At 33.7% G+C, this 11,516-nt stretch overlaps 1 protein-coding gene across 1 annotated transcript; it reads right to left on the bottom strand.

Moving 5' to 3' along the window:
- Positions 1–385: 385 nt before the first annotated feature.
- On the bottom strand, positions 386–7,301 carry LOC108724820 (uncharacterized). Its single transcript, XM_018451474.1, has 3 exons — positions 6,848–7,301; positions 3,004–3,629; positions 386–490 (listed from the first exon to the last, which is right to left on the bottom strand). Exons 2-3 carry the CDS (start codon positions 3,244–3,246, stop codon positions 386–388), a joined length of 348 nt encoding a protein of 115 aa, XP_018306976.1. The 5' UTR covers positions 3,247–3,629; positions 6,848–7,301.
- Positions 7,302–11,516: the final 4,215 nt, after the last annotated feature.

Raw genomic sequence — 11,516 nt, 5'->3', positions numbered from 1 at the left:
AAGCAAACTAATACATCGGAATCGTTGTCATAAGAGACAGAGTGGCCCAGTTTTGCGAGTCGTGCGTCATACACGCTCAGTGAAAAAGCGTCCTCCGAGAGGGCAGATTCCATTTTCCACCTTGTCATCCCCGCTATCTCACCCTCGGGCTATGCAAGGTTTTCCATCCCTCTCATTAGCGAGTCTGACCCTCGAGAAGCGAACAGCAGGGAAGAGTGTCGCGATGAATACAGCTACAAATGAGAGGATTCCGCGAATGTGATGTCGAAGATGCCCCGCCATGAAAGATGTAAGAGCGCTAAATGAAGAGTACCGGCACCGATTACCGGGGATGTCAAAGAGAGCGACTACTGTCATCAAAGAAGTCGATCTCTCACGCTCGATATCACAATCTCTCACTCTCGTCTCGTGCTGTACACACTCTCGTTTCGTCCTGTAACACGCTTGACCTCCTTTCAAGTTTAAAGGAAACTTCGTACAGAAGCTGGCTCTGCGCAAACAAGATTGTTTACAACTAAGTGATCCACCAACTATCGAACAGAGAAATAGCAGTTATGAAGAATAATATATCCTTCGAGATATCCTACCATAAATACCATATATCCTACCATACTTATCTAAGTGGTACTTAGACTTAATCCGATCTTTTATAAAAAAGATATATATAATATAAAATAATATAAACTAATACAAATTTTATTCGATGCAACTAGTAATTCACTATAAATAATACTTGTGTTTTATGCTTTAAAAATATCACTTTTCCATATAGTCGAAATCTCATACGAGTATAACACAAGAATAAACAATGAATAAGTTTTTTAATGTAATCATGTTCTTTATCATTTCTTAATCATCATTTTTGCGTTTATTGAAAGATATAATTTGTAATAAAATTTCTTTTCTTATATATTCAATATATCGTTATAGTAATTTGAGAATATTACTGAAAGAAATGACTTTATTTCACAATTGTATTTATTAAAATAAATGTAAAGGAATCACAAATATATACATCCTGTTTTATACATTAAAAAGTAAAGCTAGTTTACAGAGCGCTACTCGGGAATAGAGTAGTGATTTTATTGTCCGATCACACATAAAGCAATCTCGATCGAAACACGAACATAAAAGTTTGCGATAGCAATATCAACGAGCACGTGTTTCTTTGCGATGAAGCGAGTCATGGCACGATTATATGGAATTCCAGAATTAATATGCATGCGCACGTGGTAGCAGTATCACGTAGTCCGCAATAAATAGTTACTGCAGATCGTAACGATGATATTAATCAATGGTTACGTTAATTTGAATTTATTACTCGATAAGAAAACACGGAACATACTGTTGTAGTGATATCTCCGTATAGCAAGATATAAAGTTCCAATATATAAGATACGAATGTTGAGAGCATATCCAAACGAAGCGTAATGTTGCGCAATACGATATGCGCACATTATGAGATGACTACTACGGCGGTTTATCCATTAACGAGAATGGTACCGGAGAATCCCGGTCTAACGATTAACTGCTTTTCTCGCTAATTTATTGTCAGTGATTTGTAATGTAATATTAACTCTATCGAATAAATCTTCTTGTTCAACTAAATAATCATCATTCAAAAATGAGATAAACATATCCTATGTAGATATAGGCGCAATATTACTGTATTAATATTAACATAAAATCGTAATTTCGAGCCCCCTAGGACAAGTTCAAAGATATTTTGAAGTATTTGTGTAATAACGTGTGAATAATTCAACGTACACTTGCAAATTCAGCTATACTTAGTTTTGTGACCACATAAATTGTAATATTTTATTTGTTATATATACCCAAAAATATTATAGAGGAAATTAATAGAAACATTATAAATATCGTATTTTGCAAAAAACAATCTCGTATAAATATCCTGATTGTGTCAAATTCTTCATTGCATCGTTAAATAGATATTAAAGCGAGAGAGAGAGAGAGAGAGAGAGAGAGAGAGAGAGAGAGTATATTATCGTGCAGAGAAACCAATATGTAGGATGAAAACAGCCGACCATATAAATTTCGATAGGATTTGAAACTCTTGTTGATGGTCCAAGTTTGCAACTAATCCTCATTTCTAGCAACGCGAGCAAGAGGGGAGGGTAATGCTATATAAATAGCTATTCGAGTTCTAAATGGATCCGCAGGAGCGAGTTTTTAATACAAACGACCGTGCTTTCCTTACACAACGGTGCAGTTGCAAGATATAATGTCGCCGAGAAAGAGTGGAGAAAGAGTAGAGACAGCCGTTATCACGCTGCGCAACGCTCTATTTTGCTGGTGACAAGGTATGTCATAATTATCTTGAAGTTTTGAACTTACGTTGCTTGTTTGTGCAAGTTATTCTTTTTAATGTTTAATATTAAATACAAAATTACTTATGCTTCAATTTTGCAAGTAATCAGTGTATAATCATAGCTGAACAGTAATTTAACGCCCATCAAAAAAGCATATTACATGTGTTTATCCAGAAGTTATACTTATTTAAAAATATGTACTAAAGACGTTTTAATAATTACGTCATTAAAATGTAAGAATTTAATATGTAGTGATATCTAAAAAAATATAAAGGTCTAATATATATTAATATTTTCCAATTGTTTAATGATAAATTTATATATGTAATTTCTTGTAATTTATATGTAATTTATATGTCATAGTCTTGATATGTGCAATTTCTTTTTAAAGTTTTAAAATATAAATATATTAGACATCTCATACGTATGCATATAAACATCTCGTTATGGACAAAGTCATGCTATTTTAAAAAGTACCTATACAGTATACTGATATACTTGGGGTGCATTCCGTTTTCACCTTCACGCTGTAAGCATCAGCTCATCTTTATTATATATTAAATACTAAACAAAGACAAATGATGCTTACAAGCGCTATAAGCGCAAAACGGAACGCATCCTTTATTGAAAGAGTAACTGATCTATTGTCCTATGAAAGGAAGGTGCGACTCACCGGATTGTTGGTAAGATTCGCCGAGGTGGATACAACAGCGGTAGAACGATGATCATATTCTTCCGAATAGTCGTCCCGATACGTTCTAGCGGTGGGTCCCTGACCGTCCCTTTCGTCGAGGGTGTCTCGATGGAAGTCCCTGAAATCCCTGAGATGTTCGCGCAAGTCCCGATAATCAGTGTGATAACCCTCTTGGTAGTCGCGGCTCACGTGGTCACGATCTCCACGAAGCTGCCTCGACATCGCCGTTGGCTCTTCCTCCTCTGAGTCGAGCAGCTGCTCGACTCCACCGCCACCTTCACCACCTCCAGCACCACCTCCGCGTCGGGCGGGATGACGCCGGAGGTCACACCATTCTATCTCCTCCTCCGCTCTACCAGCGATTTCGCCCCGGGACAATCGAGCCGTGCTTGTTGACCTCACAACCGATCTGCCTCTGACCTCCTGCCCCCGCGGTCCGCCGGGGGGCTCCACCACATCACAATCAAAAGCTATCCTTCCTGGAGCTGTTACGATCCGATTCTTACTTATTCACCACTCTTGTTTCCTCTCTTCCTGATGCCTGTGTTAACTGATTTTAGGAAAGTAGGATGTGCGGTAGAGTTGACGGAATTACTACCTGCAAACTAACAAGAGAAATAAAATTTTCATTAAGATAGTAGTGTATTCACATATACGATTTTAATAAATCGTTTATTATTCTCTTTTCAATCAGTTTCTTGTAGAGCGAGATACATATGTGACAAGGGTTGAAATCAAATTATGAATCAATGGAACCACGCATCACTCTATCAATTACGTATTGTACATAATTTTTCGTTTTATTTTGAAACAGTTTTATAATTATATACTAATTACACTCCCTTATTAGGCAAAACATAGACAGTGTATATATGTGAACTGTAAAACATTAAGTCGATCTCGGTCAAACAAACAAGCGCAAGCAAAGATGAATGAACTATCATTCGCACTTATTTAAAAAGTAAATTGTTCATTCGTGTTCGTTTGCATCTTTTAAATCCGGATTTGAATGGCTAAAAACAATGAAATATTGTACCACTGATAAGCTAATTTGACAAACTAAGATAAATTTCTTAAATGCAATTTTAATATTTTGCCAGTTATCTATATGCGAACACAATTATAGATTTTTTATATTATCCTTTTTAATTTTCTAAATGATAGTGCAAATTATGTATATACATGTTAATGACACTGCAAACTGCAATGGCTACACTATTGTTCATTACTTTTCATTGTCAGATAATTAACATGTCACTATATAATTATTTACAACGAAATTGGATAAGAAAACTGCAGAAGGAAACATGCTTATCATTCTGTTTCTTTTCAATGAATAATGTTTAATTAATGGAAAATTTTTTCAAATCCAACGAACGTGAATTTGCAGAAAAATTCAAATGATTTTAATAGCGCTTTTTAATGAATAAATCATAAAAACAACTTTTTTTTTCTCATTTCAGAACTTCTCTCATTTAGAGTCAAGTATAGACTGCACATTTCTACGAAGTTGCTGTATTATTGGTTTATAAAGAATAAAGTAGCTTGATTCATGTCGTTCTTTCTCTAAAGTATCGAGTTAAAGAGAGATGTTGATATAATTTAATTCTTTTACTACTTTTTGAAGTAAATAAATCTATATTCCGAATATAAAGTATAACTTAATAATTTTCATATAATAATATATCTCTATAATAAGTACCATAATTTAGTTAATTCTTTACTTCTCTACTGGCACTACAAATACATAATTACTTGATTTTTTTATAATCACCGCAAGCACTACATATTTAAATAACGTCCTATCTCTAATTATGTAGTTTTGCCAAAATAGAAATTATTCATTACTTGTGGCTTTAATTAACAGAAATTATTCAGTTTCATTCCATCATTGTTGTTTAAACAAGCAGAAAATTGATGGTATTCCATTAATTTAGCTACAAATTATTCAATTATTTAAATAGGACTGCAACACATAAATAATACTTCAACGCACATGATGGGGTGTCCCCTCGATTGTTCGCGATTAGTGGCACGTGCGTCGAATGTATTGTCGTTAACAATCGGTAATGTACTGGATTTTATATATCGCAATGATCTATCTTTCTTCAATGTTATTTGTATATGCACTTGAAAAAAATCGCACAATATCGTGACTCTTTATTGTCTTCGCTTATAATAAATTTAATTTTATTATTATTATGTAACGTACAATGCAGATAACTTTATTTGTCGAATCGAAAAATATTTCACGAACGCGAAACATACTTTTTTCTTCATATTCAGCCGTCGTGTATGTACTGTTTATACAATCTATCTTCTATGGTTTACTTCCTTTTCTTTTGCCCGGTCTGTTTACTCGCGAAACTCTGTTTACTTCGTGACTCGCGATTCCCGTGGTATCACAACAGTATTGGAAACGGAAATATCACTCACTGTGCTCTGAATTTATTCGAGCGAAACGAGCATTCATGTAATACGAGTGATTATTATCTTATTCATTATTTTATTGTGACTTTAAACGAAATTACCTCGTTTCTCTCTACAAAGTTGTACATTTCATTGGAAATATCGATGTGTCCGATATCGTTATATTCGAGAGACGTAAAACGTTCCGATAATCGTGTAAATATAATTTTACGACAAGCTTTAAAAGTCAAGGAAAATTGCGATTATCTATCGATCGAAGAAATAACGCTTTACTGATCTCTTAATGCGGAAGTTGCTTTTTCCAGAACAGCGATAGTTTCTCGGGCGAATATTAAAGTAGACGTTCTCATAAAGTTCTCGTATTCAACGGCATTATCATCATGACGATCGTTACCACGATAACGAGGTCGACCCAGTGCCGTCAAATCATTTGTTCGTTAATTAATAGCATCATCATTGGAAGGCGTTGTCCCTAGACTGTCGTTATATGTGAATGATTGATTTCTCTTTGTCAAGGTCAGGTACATAATTCACCGAATATATGACATTAATAACTTTCCGAATTATTATATCGCCAACAGTTGAATTGAACACTTTTCTTCTTTACAAATATTTACAATTGTAGAAATAAAAAAAAAAACAATATACATATTATGTCATTTGAAAGTAAACGGTTCCTGAAGAAAATTTAAGAATACTAAACAACAATTTATAAGCAACAATAAATTATTTGAACAATTATTTTAAAAATAATATTATAGAGATAAAATATAATAATAATAATATAAGAATCTAATAATAAGAATACTATTAAAATACAAAATTATCGAAGGAAAATGAGCTAAAATAGGCCATTGATAAACTATTAATTTACGTAAGGGTGTACGTGGCTAAGAGGAGAATCCGATGCGTAAGATCCTGTCATGGTTCACGGAATAGAGAGGGTGGTGACGGAGCTCGCTTAAGGTGGGGTAAAGTTAGGTCACGCCGCAGACCGCGAATGTAGGGCTGTAGGTCGCGCCCGGTCGAGCTCAGCTGGGCCGCGATCCGAAGAAGGGGTTGCAGCTTGCCTGTGATCAGACGATCGCGGCGCGCTACTTCCGTCCACTCTCCACTGCGTGCACCGGAAAATCATCGTGCTATGTGCCAGTGGAAAGCGCCGGCAAATGGTCAGACGAACGTTAACGCGATATACGGCGATCCACAATCGCGGTTTACATCAGCATGTGGTCTTTTCGTTGCGCTTTTCTACTGGGATCTGGACCAATTTCACGATGATGACCGCTAAATTTCGGAGGTCATGGCGACCTTGTGCCGCCTCTCTTCCTCATCGACGTTCTCAAACGATGTGTCATCGGTAATTTTAACTTTCCCATACATTTTCGAAACTTACGGGACTTTTCTGCGAACATAACTTCCCTCGACGTTTTTTAGGATGACTGGAGACACCACTCGGAGCTATCACTTTCGCGCGCGGAAATCGCGACGTTCGTGATCAGAATTTAAACGAGATTCACGCGGGGACGAAGATTTCACCTGTCACGGACACGACTCGCGGGTAACCGGAAAAATTTTCGCGCCGCACGTTCGAGGTCGACGTAGCGGTCACTACGTCGAAACAACAGCTCACTCTTAACGCAACTCGCACTACCTCGATTACCCTCGGTAGACTACGGTCCCTATCGTCTTGGCTCGGCTCGCATACACATGACGTCACGCGGACAGACGAAAACCCCGGCGGTCTGGGGTATCGATCGCGTGCGCTGGCGCAGCCGGGGCTTCGCGCCGCGACGCTGGATAATCGGAGGCAGACACGGGACACGTGGCTGACACTCCGAAAGATGACAGTTTGGAACTTGAAGCTCACAGATGGTTCGCGGCTTTAATAATTATTAAAATCCAATTTTGTAATAATAGTAATTCTTGTATTCCTCGTTGACTATTTTTTTTGTAGTTATATAAAAATGTTTAAGTTAAAACTTTTTATATCAGCGATACGATAAATCTTTTATCTTATAATGATGAGTCACTCAACGATATTTTATGTAAACATGAATATAATGGAATAATTCGCTGATATTATAGCGGAAGCTTCTCTCAAAAGCTTTTTATTCGTTAACGCTTCACTAGAATTGCACAGTCATTGTCTTTTAAGAATAATTGCTGTAATAACGTAACAAAAATATATTGGAATTAATTTATAATTTGGATTATTTAAAGATATGGAATAATAATATCATTGTTCGCCACATAATTGGCGGTAGACAGTTAGAACTTTTCATTCTTAAAATATCCACATATTGTCATGTACGCCTGTCGATACTCCGATACTTGATTATTCAAATATGAAATTCGATTTATCGCAGTGTCGACTAACCCTATTACGGTGGTGGAATGATTTTTCATTAATCTGTTGATTCTCTTTATTCTCGCTGGATTTAAAGGGGAAAAAATCACAATGAATAATTGTAATTGAGCAACGAATGACAGTGAAATCAAATCGAAGCAATATTAAATCTAAATAATACTTCATTAAACAGCGTAATAATTTTTAAAAAAATTCGAACTATAAGAATTAAAATTAATTAATTTTCGATTAGATCAATGTATACTTGTATCGTCGTTCGCGTAATTCTATTCAGAGAACAGATATTGGATACGTGGCTTCGTTTTCCCTGAAGCTATCGCACCTGTCAATTCGATATATTTCTTCATTCTAAAGCTCTCATTCTGAAACTCACATTATCATGTCTCTCTCGCGGTGCTTTATAAACTGTGCACATCATATTATTTCAAAAATAAAATAAAGGAGACAGATGATACTCAATATAAATTTAATATTTTTAAAATAGACCGATGTTGCGACGAGAAGAATTACAAAGAACAATAATATTCGATGAGGAAAAAGTAGCTTATTGTCAGTAAGATTTAATATGATTGGTTTATACGCTTATTGTTGGAGCCAACAAGCAATTACAAGTGAAAATCAATTATATAAAAGAATCACTTTAATAAGCTGATTTTTCGAGCAATTTTTATTTCTCGTTAATCCAACTTACTAAATTAGTAACTTACTAACTTACAAGGAGAAGCTACGCTCTGCTCTTCACCGATTTTGATCAAACTTGCAGCGATGTTAGAGGAGCCTATCAAATGAACACCTGTAAAGCCGTTCACGCCAATGGGCCTTAGAAGCCGAGTAATGATCATTTAAAAATATACCAAAAATCTGAAAACGGTCTAATATCTCGGAAAGTATGCATTTCTGAGAAAAATGTCTTAGACAAAAATGATAAGGTTTAATAAGATGTATATACTAGTCTTATAGGTTTGACCTTGGGCGGCACCATCAAGGTCAAGTCAAGGTCACGGTGCCGCCCAAGATCAAACCTATAAGAGTAGTATATACATCTTATTAAACCTTATCATTTTTGTCTAAGACATTTTTCTCAGAAATGCATACTTTCCGAGATATTAGACCGTTTTCAGATTTTTGGTATATTTTTAAATGATCATTACTCGGCTTCTAAGGCCCATTGGCGCGAACGACTTTACAGGTGTTTATTTGATAGGCTCCTCTAACATCGCTGCAAGTTTGATCAAAATCGGTGAAGAGCAGAGCGTAGCCTCTCCTTGTTAGTAAATTAACTAAATTAATTTACTATCAATTATTATTTCAGTACCACATTTCTATTTTTGCAAGAAAATATTAAAACATATTTTTTAGTTTTATATTGAAATTATATAAATGTAGGAGACTATTTTATTTTCTAATACTTTATAACTATATGGTAAATGTATTAATATTATTATATTTCAAATAATCATATTTCTTCCAAACAACATAAAGCATAATTTTTATAATTAAAACAAATTAATTAAAGTAATTTAAGTCAATTTTATCGTTAAAATTTTATTGCAAAATGCCAAAATATCAGTAGATAACAATATTATTAATCACGTTAATTACATTGTTTACTAGAAAACCAATTAATATAAATATTACCTTCATACTTGCAGCAAATAAATCATTTATAAAACAAAGTAAAAATTCTCTCGAATAATCTCTGTTAATTTGCAAAAAGCCAACACATACAGATAAATTTTATTAAAGCAATTAAAATACAATACTTGTCACAAGCATCGCGTTATCATTATAACATAATAACAGAAGAATCGTGAGATTTTATTACAGATACAGTCAACTGTTCATGTTGCAATCTGTATAGAAATTGACAAAGGAAGATAAATTTATATAAATTATAAAAATTCATTTAAATGATAAAGAAAATAAGGAAATGATGATATAAGAAAAATATTTGAACATTTTAATTATTTTTATTTTTTAAGTAATTGATTATTCTCACTAGAAAAATTCTATCCGATGTTAATTGATGTGTGAAATGAAAGGAAATCTATTCTGTTTGAAAAAGAATCGCAGTATCTGTTAAAGCAATGTCAATTTTGCAATCCTGCAATTGTGCAAAAATGCAATACTGACATCTATCGGAGGGAGAAGGAAGCAAAATGGAAGAAGTTGAAAATGAAATAAGTGCGACACTTTTCCGTACATCGGCGCACAACTTTTCTCTGCAATCTCTTACCGTTACCTTCAGTGATAACGCCGATATCTGAGAATGTCTCCGGTTAGTCACCACCTCTTGGTAAGCTTGCAGTCGCGAATTGTGTTCCAGGTGTGTCTTCAGAGCGGGATATCGATTGCATGATATCGTTAAGGGTGGTAGAGAGAACTGTAGCTTAGCGAGAGAGACAGAGAGAGAGAGAGAGAGAAAGAGAGAGAGAGAGAGAGAGAGAGGGAGGGAGGGAGAAAGGGAGAAAGAGAGAGAAAGAGAGAGAGGGGGGAGAGAGTATGCTGTTGGTGTCACATACTGACGTCTGCATCTAGAATACATACATATCTACATCAGTTTCACAATGTTTGAGAGACACAGAAAAATTACTATGTTTGATTCTAATCTGCGGATACTTTTTACATATCAAAAATATGTTATATTAATAAAATATTTTATATGATTTATAAACACTACGCACGCGCGCTTTTAGATTTTATAAATAGAAAACCGTGGGTGAAAAATATCGGATATGAATTAGCTTTAGTTGAAAATATAAAAAAGATAAATATGTAGCACGCTGCGCTGTTAAAATATATATACATACATATAATATATATATTTTTATTAATAGTTATATATATATAGTATATACATATACACATATGTATATATAACTGCTTTTAGTTGTAAGTTATATTACAACGTTCAATATTTTTATTTACCTATAATATGATTTAAAACAAAAACAGTTTTCTTCTGAAAAGGAAAAGACTGTAGTTAGAATTCGAAATAACATAAACTTTTTTACTTTTATTTTAGAATTTGTTGACTTGATAAATCAATTAACACTAATATAATGAATGCTGACTAACAGTATTGACTGCTAAGAGACTACCGGTGATCAGTATGCAACTTTTTAGTAGTCTAAAACAAACCTTTATATTTCTATATCTATATACCATATACAATCTATACATATCTTATATAAATCATAAATGTATGATATAAATGTATTTTTGGCGTAAGAATATCATTTCTGTAAGAAAACAAGACATAAAATTTGTTAAACAATTTACGTGTTAAAAAATGTTTATTAAATCATATTTATTACATATTAAACGGCAAGAACTTGCTGGCTTAATTACAAAAATTTAATTTAAGTCAATATAAATTTAAAGCGTAAATTTTAAGTGTCATAATGCAATTATCATTTTTTCTTTTACGCACTTTCAATAACCAATTTAATTCCTTATTCATACGAAGAGAAAAATTTCTCAGTTAATATTTGATATCGGAGTTTCAATACTTTTATTAGCTTTTTCAATCAATGATTATAAATCAACTTTTTCTTTTTTCTTTTACATACTCTTCTTTTTAACATTAATAAATTTTATTTTTATTATTTTTTTTAATTTTTAATGACCGTTTTTCCTATAAATTCTAGTTTATATGAATTTTATTTTGCTTTCAAGAAGTTAAATTTGAAAA

This window comes from Mycetomoellerius zeteki, unplaced genomic scaffold (genome assembly GCF_001594055.1).
Source record: "Mycetomoellerius zeteki isolate Tzet28-1 unplaced genomic scaffold, Tzet1.0 scaffold310, whole genome shotgun sequence".
Classification (NCBI taxonomy): domain Eukaryota; kingdom Metazoa; phylum Arthropoda; class Insecta; order Hymenoptera; family Formicidae; genus Mycetomoellerius; species Mycetomoellerius zeteki.
The sequence above is the reverse complement of the archived record's forward strand: the minus strand, read 5'-3'. Positions and strand labels throughout refer to the sequence as shown.